Source organism: Crinia signifera, chromosome 5 (assembly GCF_055691185.1).
Source record: "Crinia signifera chromosome 5, ASM5569118v1, whole genome shotgun sequence".
Taxonomy (NCBI): domain Eukaryota; kingdom Metazoa; phylum Chordata; class Amphibia; order Anura; family Myobatrachidae; genus Crinia; species Crinia signifera.
In genome coordinates this window covers 289959859-289979034 of record NC_139221.1, presented here as the reverse complement: position 1 = coordinate 289979034, position 19176 = coordinate 289959859, and the positions used below count along the sequence as shown (strand labels likewise).

At 46.6% G+C, this 19176-nt stretch overlaps 1 protein-coding gene across 2 annotated transcripts in view; it reads left to right on the top strand.

The window, feature by feature from the left end:
* PDSS1 (decaprenyl diphosphate synthase subunit 1) overlaps positions 1-16782 on the top strand; it is a 28203-nt gene extending 11421 nt beyond the window's left edge. For both annotated transcript variants that reach the window (XM_083189230.1, XM_083189231.1), the window contains 7 exons: positions 104-245; positions 2389-2500; positions 2903-3012; positions 11460-11540; positions 12067-12180; positions 13110-13190; positions 13586-16782. In XM_083189230.1, coding sequence (XP_083045356.1) covers positions 104-245; positions 2389-2500; positions 2903-3012; positions 11460-11540; positions 12067-12180; positions 13110-13190; positions 13586-13726 — 781 coding nt within the window. In that variant the 3' untranslated portion in view covers positions 13727-16782. The remainder of the gene's footprint in view (positions 1-103; positions 246-2388; positions 2501-2902; positions 3013-11459; positions 11541-12066; positions 12181-13109; positions 13191-13585) is intronic.
* The last annotated feature ends 2394 nt before the right edge of the window (positions 16783-19176 follow it).

Sequence of the window (19176 nt, the reverse complement as noted above, 5' to 3'; positions counted from 1 at the left end):
GGTATACAAGTAGCATTAGTGCTGTCTGTAAATGAAATGAGCTTTAAATTTGGGGTCACATGACACTGCTGTCTTGAGAGGTAATCCAACCATGTCTCTGCAGGGAAGTGCACCCCGCCCAGCGCTCCATTGCCGTGATTGCTGAGATGATCCACACGGCTAGCCTGGTGCACGATGATGTCATCGATGGGTCCCATTCTCGGAGGGGAAAGAAGACTGTCAATCAGATATGGGGTGAAAGAAAGGTAAACCGGGTTTTACTTTGCTATTATGATTAAATCTAAAATATACCATGAAGAAGCCAAACTAAAAGGAATAAGGTAATTTAATTTTAACCAGGTTCCGCTAGTCTATGTAATTTTTATGAGAGGAAAACATAAAGATGTCTAAAATTGGGCCAAGGAACAGAACAATAATGCTAAGTGAGTGATGGAACTAGCAATATTCAGTGCTGTGGAGTGGCTGAGTCAAAGAGCGGTATTCAATGCGGCCGGCGAGGGGGTTTGTATGGCTTTTCCTCGCCAAAACAGCAAGGTTTTCCGCAAATGTAGCATTTTGTGGCAAGCCCCGCCGTGTTAATGGCCACACTCGCAGTTTCCACCTCGCCGCATCGAACAGGCCAGGTGGAAGCAGGGAGTTAAATACTGATGGCGAGCTATCAGCACTTCTTGCCGGCGATAGCTCGCCCTCAGGGGCATTGAATTACCCCTCAAAGTCCAGGCCTCAGAGTTACGGAGAACTCTGGCATCAGAGAGTTGGGACAAAACTTAAAGATGATTATTCATATATTGTCACTAGTTCAGCTGTGGCTCAATAGATACAGTAAAAGATAGACAGTCAGCAGGTTCACCCCAAATGGTTGACAGGGTCAAAAAGTAAAATATGGAAAAAGTAGACGGGTGTCTTTGTTTCACCAAATCTAGTTAAAATTAAAATGATTGAAAATGTGACCGTCACAGGCTTCCGTCGCCCGCCATGGTTCGGGCTAGGTTCCTCATTGTGCTCCGTACATGTTACTATTCCCAGTCATAGTCCATGTGGGTGGTAAATGATAAAGTGGAACTAGTATCAACCTTTTGAAAATGTTGACTTTCCACCTGTCAGCCTTTTTACCCTGCGGACCTATTGACGTCGTATCGTTTTACTGTAGATCTATCGCACATGGCTTATACATGCTTGCTTTTAATTGATGAAATAATAGTCAAGTTACGTGTTATTTGTCCTATAGTTTTTGTTGGGTTTTTTGTTTTGTTTTTTAGTAAGGTTTATCTTTCCTGTAGTAAGCTATTCTGGTGTAGCTCTACATTTACAGTTACAATGCTTTTGATTGCGGGTGAAATTCAATGCCTCAAGGCAAAATATAGAGTTTTGCTAACCTCTGCTCCAATCTACCTATTTACCTAGGGTCCCTGTAGCAGTACAATGCCCGTCCCTTGTACACAGTATATGCCATCCTCATTGAACACGTTTCTGCATTAAGAAGGTTACAGTGTATGACCATGAACAACCCAGCTGCGCCTTTGAATCAGAGCAGTGTAGAACGGTGTACAGACGATCAGCACTGGGATATTCCGGACAGTGGTTCCCAGACTTTTTGAAATCACTGTTTGTTTGTTTTTGTTTTTATTTACACAATTCTTAGGCAAAATATTTTCTTATTGAGGAATTCTGTAAACAGTATGAAACAATGTAGACTGAGATTCTATGTCAAGCCGTGCCCCTGTCCCGTTCTCGCTTGGCTCGACTGGAGCTCGGCGGTCGGGATTCAATGTCCCGGCCGCCGAGCGGCGAGAAGGGGGCGTGGCCGCGAGTTGATGACGGAAATAGACGAGCTCCGGCCAGGAGCTCGCCTATTTCCGGCTTTTCTCGGCAGAACGAGCCCGACAGCTTATGCTGTCGAGCTCGTTCTGCGGTGAAACCCTGTTCAATGCTGTCGGGGAAGACAGCATTGAATAGGGCCCCGCAGCCTTCTCCCCCGTCGGGAGATGGCTGCGGGAGCACGACTGTGTTTGAATACCCCCCTTAGTTTGGGAACCATTGCTTTAGTGGTTTGGGGGAGCTGCACACCCAGGTTGATGATTACAGGTTTTATGAGTAAACTCTATTCAATAGTAATCAAATGTTAGGTAGCTTTTTAAATGAAAAGCAGCAATTCACATGTTGCAGGGTTGCGGATACCCTGTGTCACACTCCTGCATCTCTTGTGGAGTATTAGGGATGATGTTATTCACTTAGTAGGCTAAAGGACTCCATATTGAAATCTGGTTTTCTTCTTGCTAGCACGGCTTGCTTGTGTTGCTTTTCAAACCATGAATACAAACCTTGCAGTTTAGACATGATTATTATTATTTTCATTACTAATTTTTGTTCTAATTTATTTTTTTAAAGGCTGTCCTCTGTGGCGATTTTATACTGTCTGCATCATCCGTAGCCTTGGCGAGGATAGGCAATGCCACTATAATCCCGGTGTTATCTCAGGTCATTGAAGATTTAGTACGTGGTGAGTGAATGTTTTGCTCCTTTTCTATGGCTGTGATCACTGTTACATACGCACATGTTATCTTGGAAAATGTTAGGAATAGAATAAGTGCCACTAACATGCAAAACAACAATATAGTATACAATCACCGACAGCAGGCGCTGTTTGAGTAATTTGTTCATCCGGTTTCAATGTGGCTCCTCTTCATCAATGGATATGGTCACTTAAATGCAAATGAGTTGTGACCTCCTTATAGCTATAAAAAAATAATAATAAATGCGTTAATTTATCAGCATTGGAGTCTGAAACCAATGGTGTTATCTGAAAGGGTCTAGGGAGCCATGCACAGCAATTGTTACATTATATGTGCATGTCTGACCATGAACTAAGCCTGGTCCTTCTATTCATGTTACCGCCATCCAGGTGAATTTCTCCAGCTGGGCTCCAAAGAGAACGAAAATGAAAGATTTGCTCATTATCTGGAGAAGACGTTTAAGAAGACAGCAAGTCTCATAGCCAACAGCTGTAAAGCAGTATGTACGTTCCGCTATTTCTATAGTTAAATGGAACCAAAAGCTTTGGATTGTTTTGCTTCTGGAAAGCCTAAAAACATTTCATATTTCGGTACTTGTGCGCCCATCGCATCGCAGACCATATCGCATGCGATGCGATATCGGCCGATGTTCTACAATGGCATACAATTTTAAAATTGTATGCCATTGTATATGGCATACAATGCCATACAATGCGATGGGATGCGATTATAAATTGTATAATCACCCTAATGGGTGCTTACAATGCTTAAATGCACCCCCACGCCACCCCCCAAGTATAAATGTGAACCCGAAGCGTGGCGAGCGCAGCGGTATGCGTCCTACGACCTTTTCATACCCCCACTATCCACGTCGGCGTGGAGTTGATTTTATAAAGTGTGGCGAGGTATCCGCGTCCCCTCGCGGGCTTCACAGGTATCTGCGTCGCTCGCCACACTTTATAAAATCATATATGGGTCAAAATCGCATGCCATCAGGTGTATGGCATGCGATGCGAAAAAAAATCAGGTGACTAATTATCGTGGGCGCCGTGCTAGTACACAAGTACCCATATTTCTAGGTTCATGCAGCATTTGGTACTGCTATGATTACATAGGGCTCCTTGCAGAACCTTCTTTCCAGACGTAAAGGCAAAAAACTGGCTGCTTTCATTGGGGTCCACCCAGAACTTAATTAAATGTGCTGGGTGTAGTTTTGATTGGCAGTATCACTTTTTTATTAGTTATTGTTTATTTTATCTAGATACGATTCAGATTGATAGAGAATGTGCAGATGGAGTGAGTGTGCTGCTGCCTTTGCATATAACTGAGAGGAGGCATGAATCAGCTTGAGGGCAGTATTCAACATGCTGCTGCCCACCACAGTGGGTGGGAGATAAAGTCCACTAGATGTTGGCTAGATGAGAGAGCAGGTACAGAGGCGAGTGGGATATGTGAGCTAGATGAGAGAGCGGGTACAGAGGCGAGTGGGATATGTGAGCTAGATGAGGGAGCAGGTACAGAGGCGAGTGGGATATGTGAGCTAGATGAGGGAGCAGGTACAGAGGAGAGTGGGATATGAGCTAGATGAGAGAGCAGGTATAGAGGAGAGTGGGATATGTGAGCTAGATGAGGGAGCAGATACAGAGGAGAGTGGGATATGTGAGCTAGATGAGGGAGCAGGTACAGAGGCGAGTGGGATATGTGAGCTAGATGAGGGAGCAGGTACAGAGGCGAGTGGGATATGTGAGCTAGATGAGAGACCATGTACAGAGGAGAGTGGGATTGTCACACGTAGCCGCGACGGAGCGCGGCGGGTACAGTACTCACCCGTCCGCGCCCGCCGCCGGCTAGCGTGTGCAGGCTCCGGTCTGCGGTGTGCGGGTAGCGGCAGCTCTGGGTAGGGATGGCAGCAGTAGTGGTGCCGGGAGGCCGGCGTCGCCATCTTGGTTGAGGGCAGGAGACAGATTGGCCCAGAGTGGAGGTTCCCTCCTCATCCTGTGCTGACAGCCAATGGCAGCCATCCCCTGGGGATATAGGGGATCTGCCTAGGCTGTTCAGTGTCAGTGCAATGAGTCTTTGGAGTCATTCACAACTCCTAGCTGATTCCCGGATCCTGGCTCTTTCTCTCCTGACTCTGGTGCCTTGCTCCCTGCATCTTGCTACAAGGAAGTTTTCTCCTGACACCAATGCTGCAAGTCCTACCTAGTGCTTGTTCCTGCTTGTGTCCCAGAATTACCCTGCACAGCTTCCCGCTGTCCTCCTTCATACAACTCATTCATTCCATCATCTTTCAGTCATCCGGATCCATTTCTTCTGTCATCAAATCAACCTCCTTCCGGATCCTCATCTATGTACTCTGGCTCACCAAGTATACGTTTCCAGATTTCCCTGCCCGTTATTAGTATTGTGCTGGACTCTATTTAATTTATTCCAACTGTCACTTAAAGAAGTATTTGAGTGAAGTTTATCATTTATGAAATCCGTTATTAAACCTGCACGTTTCAATCCTACTCCTCCTGGTCCGTCTCCGGTTCCTGTGCACCACACGACTCCATCCAGCCCTTTAGCCGTGACAGTTTGCACTGACCCGATGGAATCGGGTGAAGCACAGGCCTCCATGACGGATGTTCTTCAAGGCATCATGGCTCGATTGGAACAAGTAGAGACTACCCAGCGTCAAGTGGCTCAATTTCTCCAGACCTTGTCATCACCTCAGGCGGCTCCCTCAGTTTCAGCAGCACCAACCTCCGGAGCTTCGGCCCCTGCTGCTCCCCCTGGGCCAGCTGCTCCTCACCAGCTACACCTGTCAACCCCCAGTAAATATGACGGGTCCCCGAGGGGGTGTCGAGGATTCCTGAATCAATGTGACGTCCATTTTACCCTCCAGCCTTCCAATTTCCCCTCTCCCAAGACTCGGGTGGCTTACATCGTGTCCCTACTGGCGGGTCCAGCCCTGGAGTGGGTGTCCCCCCTTTGGGAGCGTGCGGATCCCATCCTCAATAACTATGAAGAATTTGTGGCCTCCTTCCGTCGCATCTTCGACGAGCCTGGCAGAGTGTCCTCCGCAGCCACGGAGATCCTAAGGATTCGTCAGGGCAGTCGCCCAGTGGGACAATATGTCGTACAATTTCAAACCCTGGCTTCCGAACTCAGATGGAACGAAGAGGCTCTCGTTTCTGCCTTCTGGAACGGCCTAGCCGGGCGCATCAAGGACGAGTTAGCAACTCGCGATTCTCCTTCCACCCTGGCTGAACTCATTTCATTATGTAACAAAGTCGATCTGCGACTCCAAGAACGCCAACTTGAGAGGAATCGCTCTGATCGCCTTCGCCCTCGATTTCCTTCCAATGTCGCACCAGCCTCCAAACCAACCCCGCCTCCTGCGGTGTCAACAGATGAGCCCATGCAAATCAACCGCTCCCGTCTCTCTCTCGAAGAGAAGTCCCGAAGACGGCGAGAGAATCTATGCATGTACTGTGGCTCCTCAGCTCACTTATTGGCTTCCTGCCCGCTGCGGCCGGGAAACGACCGCTCCTAATCTCCCCGAGGGAGGTCCGATTAGGAGTCTTGCTTCCATCTCCCTCTTCTTCTGATTCCACCATTCCGGTTACCCTTGTGTGTCCCCAAGGGAGAAAAAGAGTTCAGGCCCTATTGGACTCTGGAGCAGCGGGAAACTTCCTTTCTTCTTCTTTTGTTACCCAACATGCCCTGCCTGTGCAACCCCTGGATCACTCGCTGGTCCTCTCTGCAGTGGATGGGAGTCGAATTCGTAGTGGACAAATCACCCATCAGACCACCCCGGTGACACTGCTCATAGGAGCTCTACATCAAGAGACCCTCGAATTCTTCATTCTTCCACAGTCCTCACACCAAATGGTCCTGGGCCTTCCCTGGCTCTCCAAACATAACCCACACATCGATTGGACCAATATGGAGGTCAAGGCCTGGGGAACAGATTGCCAGTCTACTTGCATTCCTCAGATCCTTCCGGTCTACCAGACCCATCCACAACGTGAGGGTAACTGTCCTTCATCCTCTTCAGCTCCACCCTTGTCGATACCCGCACCATATCGTTCATTTACAGATGTATTCAGTAAAGGTGGTGCCGACACCCTGCCTCCTCACCGTCCTTGGGACTGCCCGATAGAGCTGGTGGCCGGGAAATTCCCTCCTCGTGGCCGCATCTATCCCCTGTCGCTACCTGAGACTGAGGCCATGTCCTCATACATTCAAGAGAACTTAAACAAAGGTTTCATTCGACCATCTACTTCTCCGGCCGGGGCCGGGTTTTTCTTTGTGAAAAAGAAAGATGGCGGTCTTCGGCCATGTATCGACTATAGGGGCCTGAACGACATCACCATTAAAAACCGCTATCCCTTACCCCTTATCGCAGAACTATTCGACAAGATCAGAGGGGCAGCAATCTTTACTAAATTGGACCTGCGAGGGGCCTACAATTTGATCCGGATCCGTCCAGGTGACGAGTGGAAGACGGCTTTTAACACGCGCGACGGCCACTATGAATACCTGGTGATGCCCTTCGGCCTTTGTAACGCCCCCGCTGTCTTCCAACAGTTTGTAAATGATATCTTTCGGGACTTGCTGTACCACTCCATCGTAGTCTATCTAGACGATATACTCATCTTCTCTCCAAATCTCCAACTTCACAGACAGACAGTGTCCGAAGTCCTACGACGTCTTCGCCAAAATCAACTGTTCTGCAAGTTGGAAAAGTGCGTTTTTGAGGTCACGTCCATTCCATTCTTGGGTCACATTCTCTCCGCCACTGGGATAGAAATGGACCCAGAGAAGGTGAGAGCCATCCAAGACTGGGCAGCCCCCACAACACTCAAAGGAATTCAGAGATTCCTAGGGTTCTCAAACTATTACCGGCGATTTATCCGGAACTTCTCTACTATCGCTGCTCCCCTCACTGCTCTCACTTGCAAGGGAGCTGATCCAAGCCGATGGTCGCCAGAAGCATCCTCTGCCTTCCAGCAGTTAAAGAGAGCATTCATGACGGCACCAATCCTCCTCCAACCAGACCTCGACAGGCCCTTCATTCTCGAGGTGGACGCATCCTCGGAAGGGATCGGGGCCATCTTGTCACAAAAAGGTGAGGATCAAGAATTACACCCTTGTGCCTTCCTCTCCAAAAAATTCCTCCCAGCAGAGAAGAATTACCCCATCGGGGAACAGGAGTTGCTTGCAGTCAAAACTGCGTTAGAGGAGTGGCGATACCTTCTGGAGGGGGCACGACATAAGATCACCGTGTATTCAGACCACAAAAATCTGTCCTTTCTTAAACAGGCTCAGTGCCTTACTGCCCGCCAAGCCCGTTGGGCCATGTTTTTTGAACGCTTTGATTTCCAAATTAAATTCCGACCTGGAACCACGAATACTAAGGCAGACGCTCTATCCCGCTCCTTTGAGACGACCTCTGACCTAGAGACACCTCCTCGTCCAATCCTCGATCCGCTGGTCTTCGCCCAAGTAACCGTACAGCCATCTCCTCCTCCAGGTAAAACGTTCGTTCCTCCCGAACTTCGCAAGAAAATATTGTCATGGGCACATTCTTCCCGCTTCGCAGGGCACGCAGGAGCACAAAAGACCTTGATGTTCCTGTCACGTTCTTATTGGTGGCCAACCATCCGCCACGACGTAACCAACTTCGTTGCCTCTTGTGTAAGATGTGCTCAGCATAAAGTGCCCAGAACAACTCCCGCTGGTCCTCTCCGCCCTCTAACCATACCCACAGAACCATGGACCCATCTGTCAATGGACTTCATTTGCGAACTACCTCCCTCAAAAGGTCATACCGCAATCTGGGTAGTGGTCGACCGATTCTCGAAAATGGTCCATTTTTTCCCACTAAAAGGTCTCCCCTCTGCTCCAGTACTGGCTCAGCTATTCATCTCAACCATTTTTAAACTTCACGGACTGCCCAAAGAGATTGTATCCGACCGCGGAGTACAGTTCGTTGCAAAGTTCTGGAGAGCTCTCTGTGCCGCGGTACAGGTCAAACTCAAGTTTTCCACTGCCTTTCATCCCCAAACCAACGGCCAGACAGAACGGGTGAATCAAGACTTGGAGGCCTTTATCCGACTGTTTGTCTCGTCTTCCCAAGATGACTGGGTGGATCTTCTCCCGTGGGCAGAATATATGCATAACAACTCCTATCACTCTTCCTCCGGAACCACCCCCTTCTTTACAGTATTCGGCAAACATCCACGATCTCCGGATTTCTCAGAATTATCCTCTTCCGAAGTTCCTGCAGCAACCACTTCATTACAACGCTTTGCTAAAATCTGGTCGGATGTCCACACCGCTCTTCTTAAATCTTCCGCCCGATACAAGAGGATGGCAGACAGGAAAAGAAGGGCAGCGCCCAGATTGAAAGTCGGAGACCGGGTATGGCTGTCGACCCGCCATATACGCCTCCGTCTGCCCTCTATGAAGCTGGCTCCCCGGTTCATTGGGCCATACCCTATCATCCAAGTCATTAATCCTGTCGCTTATAGACTTCAACTTCCTCCTTCCCTAAGGATTTCGAATTCCTTCCATGTGTCCCTCCTCAAGCCTTTAAGGTTGAACTCTTATCAAAAGAAGATTCCCAAACCGCCCAAGATTAACTCCGAAAGTGGGGCTGAATTCGAGGTAAGACGCATTATAGACTCTCGTTGCCGCAATTCTCGTACCCAGTATCTGGTGGAATGGGTTGGGTTTGGTCCCGAAGAGAACTCTTGGGTGGATTCCATTGATTTGCACGCTCCAAAACTGGTAAAGCAATTTCTCCAGAGAAATCCGCACAAGGCCCATAGGCGCCCTGGGGTCACCCTGAAAAGGGGGGGTACTGTCACACGTAGCCGCGACGGAGCGCGGCGGGTACAGTACTCGCCCATCCGCGCCCGCCGCCGGCTAGCGTGTGCAGGCTCCGGTCTGCGGTGTGCGGGTAGCGGCAGCTCTGGGTAGGGATGGCAGCAGTAGTGGTGCCGGGAGGCCGGCGTCGCCATCTTGGTTGAGGGCAGGAGACAGATTGGCCCAGAGTGGAGGTTCCCTCCTCATCCTGTGCTGACAGCCAATGGCAGCCATCCCCTGGGGATATAGGGGATCTGCCTAGGCTGTTCAGTGTCAGTGCAATGAGTCTTTGGAGTCATTCACAACTCCTAGCTGATTCCCGGATCCTGGCTCTTTCTCTCCTGACTCTGGTGCCTTGCTCCCTGCATCTTGCTACAAGGAAGTTTTCTCCTGACACCAATGCTGCAAGTCCTACCTAGTGCTTGTTCCTGCTTGTGTCCCAGAATTACCCTGCACAGCTTCCCGCTGTCCTCCTTCATACAACTCATTCATTCCATCATCTTTCAGTCATCCGGATCCATTTCTTCTGTCATCAAATCAACCTCCTTCCGGATCCTCATCTATGTACTCTGGCTCACCAAGTATACGTTTCCAGATTTCCCTGCCCGTTATTAGTATTGTGCTGGACTCTATTTAATTTATTCCAACTGTCACTTAAAGAAGTATTTGAGTGAAGTTTATCATTTATGAAATCCGTTATTAAACCTGCACGTTTCAATCCTACTCCTCCTGGTCCGTCTCCGGTTCCTGTGCACCACACGACTCCATCCAGCCCTTTAGCCGTGACAGGGATATGAGCGAGCAGATACAGAAGAGAGTGGGATATGAGCTAGATGAGAGAGCAGGTATAGAGGAGAGTGGGATATGTGAGCTAGATGAGGGAGCAGATACAGAGGAGAGTGGGATATGTGAGCTAGATGAGGGAGCAGGTACAGAGGCGAGTGGGATATGTGAGCTAGATGAGGGAGCAGGTACAGAGGCGAGTGGGATATGTGAGCTAGATGAGGGAGCAGATACAGAGGCGAGTGGGATATGTGAGCTAGATGAGGGAGCAGATACAGAGGAGAGTGGGATATGTGAGCTAGATGAGGGAGCAGATACAGAGGAGAGTGGGATATGTGCGCTAGATGAGGGAGCAGATACAGAGGAGAGTGGGATATGTGAGCTAGATGAGGGAGCAGATACAGAGGAGAGTGGGATAGGTGCGCTAGATGAGGGAGCAGATACAGAGGAGAGTGGGATATGTGAGCTAGATGAGGGAGCAGATACAGAGGCGAGTGGGATATGTGAGCTAGATGAGGGAGCAGATACAGAGGAGAGTGGGATATGTGAGCTAGATGAGGGAGCAGATACAGAGGAGAGTGGGATATGTGCGCTAGATGAGGGAGCAGATACAGAGGCGAGTGGGATATGTGAGCTAGATGAGGGAGCAGGTACAGAGGCGAGTGGGATATGTGAGCTAGATGAGAGAGCAGGTACAGAGGCGAGTGGGATATGTGAGCTAGATGAGGGAGCAGGTACAGAGGCGAGTGGGATATGTGAGCTAGATGAGGGAGCAGGTACAGAGGCGAGTGGGATATGTAAGCTAGATGAGGGAGCAGGTACAGAGGCGAGTGGGATATGTGAGCTAGATGAGGGAGCAGGTACAGAGGAGAGTGGGATATGTGAGCTAGATGAGGGAGCAGGTACAGAGGAGAGTGGGATATGTGAGCTAGATGAGGGAGCAGGTACAGAGGAGAGTGGGATATGTGAGCTAGATGAGGGAGCAGATACAGAGGAGAGTGGGATATGTGAGCTAGATGAGGGAGCAGGTACAGAGGAGAGTGGGATATGAGCTAGATGAGGGAGCAGATACAGAGGAGAGTGGGATATGTGAGCTAGATGAGGGAGCAGGTACAGAGGAGAGTGGGATATGTGAGCTACAGTAGATGAGAGCAGATACAGAGGAGATGAGTGCTAGGCAGTGAAGTGTTACGGTGTTCTCCTGGCTGGACAATATAGGCCAGGTGCATATTAATCTCTTATGTACACCATTGCTTTTAATGATTAGAGTACTGTATATTAGTGTGGTGTTTATGTGCTCGTCAGGTGTCCATCTTAGGCTGTCCTGATCCCAAGGTCCATGAGATTGCCTACCAGTATGGCAAGAATGTGGGAATAGCCTTCCAGGTAAGCAGTGACTTGGGCTTTATGTGCCTATATGACAGTGTTTGCATTCCCGGCTTCCATAAACCAATAGCTACTTCTGTGCAGAATGACTTATACATTTATAATTGAACACCTGTTAAAGAAATATGAATTTTTTTACCTAATAATTTAAGAGTTCTCCCTATAATAGCATAGACACTTCCCCAGTCTGAATAATGGTATAGGCACACACTGCATCTGCTAAAGCTGTGCAGCCTTCTATCACATGACCGTGCACAGGGACGTAGGAGCTTGACAGGTAAGTGCGGCCTATCTGATGGTTACTAGGCAGGAAGGCTGCTAATGGCTGCATACTGTTTCTGTAGGTTGATCAGTCATTGCTGAGATTACTGGCTAGGCTAGTAGCAATGATGCAGATATTGCAGTTTATGTGAATGATAAAGCTGCTTAGAAGTATGGGAAAGGCGGTATTAAGCTACTTCTTTCACACCCTGTAACACCTTGGAAATACAGTAAATACTTACATCAGTTCTGTTCCTTCTCTTAGCTGATCGACGATGTGTTAGATTTTACAGCTTGCGCTGACCGATTGGGGAAACCAACAGCCGCAGATCTGCGATTAGGATTGGCCACTGGTCCAGTGCTATTTGCTTGTCAACAGGTAAAATGAGAGACTCCTATGCTATTGGCCATTACCTGCAGCCTCTCTGGTTTTTTACTGTTTAATGTGTGTTTACTGTCAGAGGTTGAATCTCAGGAGTGGGGTGATAGGGAACATGGGGACTATCAGCTCCACAACGGGGGTCACGAATTCGCAGCCTTGCGAGTCCACCAAACCCCACCTTACAAATGGTGGCTGGCCACCACCCATTTGCAAGGCAAATTCGCACACACGGCATCCATTCGCAGCCTGATGGGATCCGCCCCATCATTCGATGGTTGCCGACCATTGAATGATGGCGAAGGCTCACGCATATGTAAGGTTGCCTTAGAGCAACCTTACAATCCGGTGATGTCAGCTGCCCGCCCCCCCGCCTCTCCATCATGCCTCATTAGCATGAGAACACCCAGCATTCTCATGGGAATGCCCAGGAAATGCTGGGCTTTCCCATATGGTAATGGGGTAGCCCGCCCCACCCACCAGGTTGCTTGCATGCACATCGAAAAAACATCGGTCCCCGTGCAAACAGACCTGAAAAAGGGCCAACATCTATTTATTTATGACGAAGTATGAACCAAGGTATTGCAATGCCTTTCTCTGTCCCATAGCCATATCATATCTGCAGTTTTGACACGGATTACCTCAAAAATAGAGTTTACTTTCTGTTCCATTTTTGGTTTTAAGCACCTACATCTTGGTTTGTTAATGCACAAAACCATTGTACGGAACTATAAAGGCAGTCAATTGGCGCCAACCCACTATCATCTGCTGTCTGTACTAAAATCTATGAGAGGTCTGCTAACCAAGCTGTGGAAGTAGACTCTAGCAGTGAGACAGGATGCAGTGCCTGGTCACGCTATGCTGTACTACTTCCTGTTCCCTCCCTGGAACATTTCATTAATGTCACCCAATGCTTCCTGTGACTGCAGTTTCCTGAATTGAATGCTATGATCATGAGGCGGTTCAGCTCGCCAGGGGATGTGGAACAAGCATGGAAGTACGTGTGCCAGGTAAGAGACACCGAACCAATGACAATTTCCATAAGATCGTGATGCCGAAACGTTTATGCCACCAATATTTACAGCATTCTTAATTGCTGCGTGATCATTGTGTATTTATTTTATATACTGTATGCTGGCAATAGTTCCCAATACTGGTAATCTTTGAAACAAATAAAATACTCAATGGCTTTTGATATATTGAATTTTTTATTTACACTAGATTTTTCCTCAATTGTGTGTCTTGCGATTTGAGCCGCTAAGTGTCATACTGGCCTGCGAAACAAGCCTAATTGGCACAGTCCGTGTATATGTGGCAAGTCTCTGCATTTTCCATATGCCAAGTAGTCCCATATATGGGCAGTATTCTGTGTTATGTATTAACTTACCTCCTTTTTACCCACCAGAGTGACGGTGTACACGAAACCACCTACCTCGCCCAGCGTTACTGTAACGCAGCAATCCAAGAAATCAGCAAGCTCCAGCCGTCCCCGGAGAGAGATGCTCTTATCCAGCTGACAGAGACCGTGCTCACAAGGGACAAATAAGTCAGGACTGGGAACTGTCCGGGCAGCTACCACCAAACAGTGCCTACTGCAAAACTTGTAGAAACACAGCCGGTTTTACTTCCTGTGCGGGCCACTAAAAATGACTTTTAAGAGTAAATCTGTTTATTATGCCTTTCATTCACCATTACAGTACTGTATTTTTTTATTATTTTTTTTGTTAAGATTTTAACAGAGGAAGCCATATCATGTTCAGCGCTAGGGTTGTGGGCGAGACTTCAAAGGGTATATTTTGGAACAAATAGAATGCCAAGGTTTTTTCGCTTTAAATTTTGTTTATGGCTGATTAAAAGACAATCTGACATGTACTTGTTGTAGTACCTCAAAGCCAACAGCAGGTGGTTTGGAATGTATATAGATCTAGAAACTTAAGGGCTACATTTAATAAAGACTCTAAAGAAAAAGTGATATTGCCCATAGCAACCAATCAGATTCTATATCTCTATTGCATCCTAAAAAATGATGGATGGAATTTGATTGGTTGCTATGGGCAACATTACCTCTTTAAATTTTTGAAACAGAGGAGGAAAGGGATTTTATTATTTCATTCAAAAGTAAGAGGGTAGAGTCCCTGCAGCCCTTTACTGTATCCGGCTGTGGGGGAAAGCCCCTCCTAGTTTGAGGTGAAATGTTTAGGGGTAAAAAAAAGTTTTGGACAATTACAACACATAGGGGGAAATTTACTAAGATGTGTATTCTACTTCATATGTGATGTTGCTTTGGGCAACCAATCAGATCCTGTCTACTATCTTCTAGAGCAGGGGTGGCCAAACCTGTCCTCAAGATCTACCAACGGTGCATGTTTTCCAGGCAACCTGTGGATCTATAGTAGGAATGAATGCAGCAGGTTTTAAAATGTGACAGTTAGTAATGACTGCAGCTGTGCACCAGCTAGGTGATCTGGAAAACGTGGGCCGTTGGTAGATCTCGAGAACCGGTTTGGCCACCCCTGTTCTAGAGTGTGCTAAATAAATAAGAAGTAGATTCTGATTGGTTGCCCATAGTAATATCACATGTGAAGTAGAATACACATCTTAGTAAATTTCTCCCGTAGACATTTTAACCTATGATCTAAGTCCTCGAGAGCTACCAACAGTGCATGTCTTCCAGGTCTCCTTATCGTATCATAAATGACATAATTAGCTCCACCTGTGGATCATTTATAATGTGTCAATCAGTAATGAGTGCACCTGTGCCCCATCTAGGTGATTTATACCCCTTTTACACCGCCAAAAAATCTGGGTCAGCGATGGGTCAGACCTGGATCATCGGCGGTGTAAATGGGACAGGCCGTGTCCTTTTACACGGGACTTCTACCCTTGTCCTGACCTGGGTAGAACACGGCCAGGACCTGGGTAGAGGGCGGTGTAAATGGGTACGCCGGGTCATCCGACTCGGCTCCCATTTACATCAATGGGGGACGTGCAACCTGCGGACCGGTGAATGGATGCCTGTGTGCAGCATCCATTCACTTCCCGGACAAGGGCTGGGGGGTGCATGGGGACTGGGGGCAGCCCAGCAGATTACCTTAGTGCTGGGCTTGCCCCCAGCGCAGCGGTCTGGGTCCCGGCGGTGGCGATCGGCCTGCGCCGGTGTAAAAGGGACAAAGCGCTGGGTCGCACCCGGCTTGATCCTAGGTCCAAAAAGCCGGGTGCGACCCAACGTTTTGGTGTAATAGGGGTATTACAAAATGTGAACTGATGGTAGCTCTCGAGGACTGGAGTTGGCTACGACTGCTCTAAGCATAGATCCCAGGTATCAATATTCTCCTATGGCAAAGTGTAACAAAGCTACAATACAGAAACACTTCACAGCCAACTCAATCATTTTAACTCTTTACACAATTTCCAACTACTCTGAGCACAACGTTAAATGTCTACATGTCGTAATTGTCCAAAACTTTAACCCCTTTTAATGAAATAATAAAAGTTTATGTTTTAAAAAACCTATTGTGTAACTCCTTTCCTCCTGTGTCAACTTAGTACCCTAGTTGCCAGGACAGCACCCCCGATACAACAATAGAACAAAGGCGGTTTAAACCTGCTCTGCAATTAGCTGGATTATATATTTGTGTGCAGATATCTTTCCTTTCTGTCTCTTTTCACTTTTAGAAGCTTTAAATCTATATGCCCCTAAGGCTGGGTACACCACTGGCAGATCTATCTGCCGACTCACCATGTGGGCAATTCAGGTAAGCATTTACCAATCGGCCACTTGCTTAGTTAGCTCTGACACTACAGCTGGGCGGGTGTTTTCTGTAGGAGAATAAATATGCATTCTAAAAGATATTGTAACAACTAATAAATATCTGTCATAGCATTACAGTATAGGACACGTCCTTGTAAATTTAGGCTTTCGGTACTTTACTAAACAGAATATAATGAGCAGAATTGCTTAAAATATGCCCATAATTCTGTTTACTATTGCAGATGTATAAACCACAAACTTAGGCTAAAGATACTTGCTTGGTCCAAGTGGGAAAGGAATGCGTGTGCATATATTATTACCCATAAATCAGTGTATGTTATGCGTGCATAATAAGACAGGCAAATGTTCTCATTATACAATATAACTTTTGTAAGAGTCTCCCTCATCCGTATATCCAAAAAACTAAATATTCTGAAAATCGTACAGTGGGGCAAAAACAGTATTTGGACAGCCATCGATTGTGCAAGTTGACCTACTTTAAAAAGATGAGAGGCCTGTATTTCCCATCATAGGTACACTTCAACTGTGCGAGACAGAAGCCTAGCCAGTCTCCAGACCTCAACCCAATCAAAAATCTATGGAGGGAGTTGAAAGTCCGTGTTGCCCAGCGACAGCCCCAAACCATGAGAGATCTAGAGGAGAGCTGAATGGAAGAGTGGTCCAAAATACCTGCTACAGTCTGTGCAAAGCTGGTCAAAAACGGGAAATGTTTGACCTCTGTAATTGCCAACCGAGGTTATATTACAAAGTATTGCGTTTAACTGTTTTATTGTCCAAATATTTATTTTCCGCAAGAATATACAAATAAATTGATTTTTTTAAACATACAATGTGATTACGTTTTTTTTTTTTCCTCTACGTTCTGTCTGTCGAAATGTACCTATGATGGAAATAACAGACCTCTCATCTTTTTAAGTGGGTCAACTTGCACAATCGGTGGCTGTCAAATTTTTTGTGCCCCACTGTAGTTTTTAAAAAAAAAAAAATAGAGATAGATATATTCTTTTTTTTCTTTTTTTTTTTTAACACCCCCGCCCCTGTACAGTCTTTCATACTTGCGTGCTTTACCGGTGTCTATCTTCAGAGACATTCCTGGTACCAATGATGCATTGCGCAGTTGTGCCAGTGATGTCACCCGCACAATGCATCAATGGGACCGGGGAGGCCTCTAAGGATGAATGCCAGGGGACCAGGTATTAGTACAAAAAAAAAAAAAAAATTGCCATATCTGAAATATTCCCTATTCCCTTATCCAAAATGCTCCTGAGCATTTCAGATAAGGGATACTTAACATGTATAATACCCCTTTCAGACATACAACCCTTGGATTTTAAACCTGGTACAATCCCTTTTTTTTTTTTTTTTAAATTATGGATTATGGTATTAAGCGCGTAAACTTGAGAAATCCGGGGATTTTTGCGTATGTCTAAAAGGGGTATAAATTGTCAGGTTATCTCCAGGTTTGCTCTTTGCAGTGTATTGAATTTGCAGACATTATGGGGGAAATTTGTAAAAAAAATAGGTGTATTTGTATCCAGAAATACACTTATTTTTGACATTTACTATCCTGAAAATACGGCAATTCGTATTGATGTGCTATCAATACGAATTGCCATATTTTCGGGATAGTAAATGTAAAAAATAAGTGTATTTCTGGATACAAATACACCTATTTTTTTACAAATTTCCTTTAGTAAATTTCCCCCTATATAACAGGACATTTGCCCCTTTGCTATGAATTATAAGAGTGCAGGTATAACAGTTATAAAAGAGTGCTACATGACTGACTGACATCCTGGTCCACCTTATGCAGCCATTTATACCCACTGCTGCTGTATATATTAGCTAATACTGTAGCATATAATCTGGTCTGGAACCTTCCGTAGGACAGAGTTCTCGGCCCTGGTAGTCATTAGGGTAGGGAGCTTGGGCAAAGTAATCATATAGCACAATATGCTGGCTTTGAGCATGTACTACAACCCCTGATGTCATTTCAGCCATGACCATCATTAATAGCACGTACCATTTTAAATACTACAAAACAAGGCTAATAGAAAAATAACATTTGGTTCCTGAGCTTGTTTGCCTCGTGTTGTAGGGGGATATGGTCATTTGGTCTACAGCATGATGGTCGACATGGGTTTAACAGATCTTTAGATCAACACAAGCATAAGGTCAACATGGGGTTGTCAGTTTTTTGAGCCGACAGGTGGTATTTCATGCCCTACCATCCACTAGGGCGTGGTGGGAGAATAAAATAGTGTGCCGCCGAGTGAAGGGAGGGGATGCGGTGCATGTGAAACTGTGTCCACGTCGTCTGTGTCATCTTTTGGGTAAAAAAAAAAAGTGAAAAACCCCATTTCGACATTTTGACTGTCGACCTAATGCTTGTGTCAACCAACATGCTGTAGACAAAGCGATCCCAACCCGTTGTAGGTACAGCAATAAGCAAGCAGTGCATAATTACTGTTTTCTAGTTCCATTGTTCTTGCTGTTCAGAAAGTATTCATTGTAAAGCTGCTATGGCGATCTCTGCATTCAGCATATCGGGTCTCCTGCTACTGTACACCAGGACAGCATGTCAGTGCATCAGGGCAGAACAAACCAATGTATGTCATTGTAACTGCTGTATATACAGTCTGTCTGTACACTTGGCTCCTGTTCACACAGGATTCTATCCACTTGTAAACTCCTCCTCCGTGTCATTTTCTATCACATCAGACAGCCCTGGAGGCTCCAATGCATTTATACTGCTTCAATTGTGTTCTATTACAGCAGTGGTTCCCAACCTTGGTCCTCAAGTACTCCCAACAGTGCATGTTTTCCAGGCCACCCGGCAGGTGCACTCATTATTCCGACACATTTTAAAAGATCACAGGTGGAGCTAATTATACCACTTGTGATTCTGTGTGGAGACTTGGAAAATGTGCACTGTTGGGGGTTCCTGAAGACCAGGATTGGGAACCACTGTATTACAGGGATAAGAAACCTGTGGCATTAATAGCCCTAACAGTGAGAGAGGCATGCTGGGATCTGTAGTGCCACGTTACCTGTCCCTGTTCTACTAAAGCACAGTAGACCCCACACAGTGCACGTTTTGCAGGTCTCCACACAGAATCAAGTGAAATCATTTGCTCCACCTTTGGATCTTTTAAAATGTGTCAGTCAGTAATGAATACACCAGTCAGGTGACCTGGAAAACATGTACTATGTGGGGTCCTGAG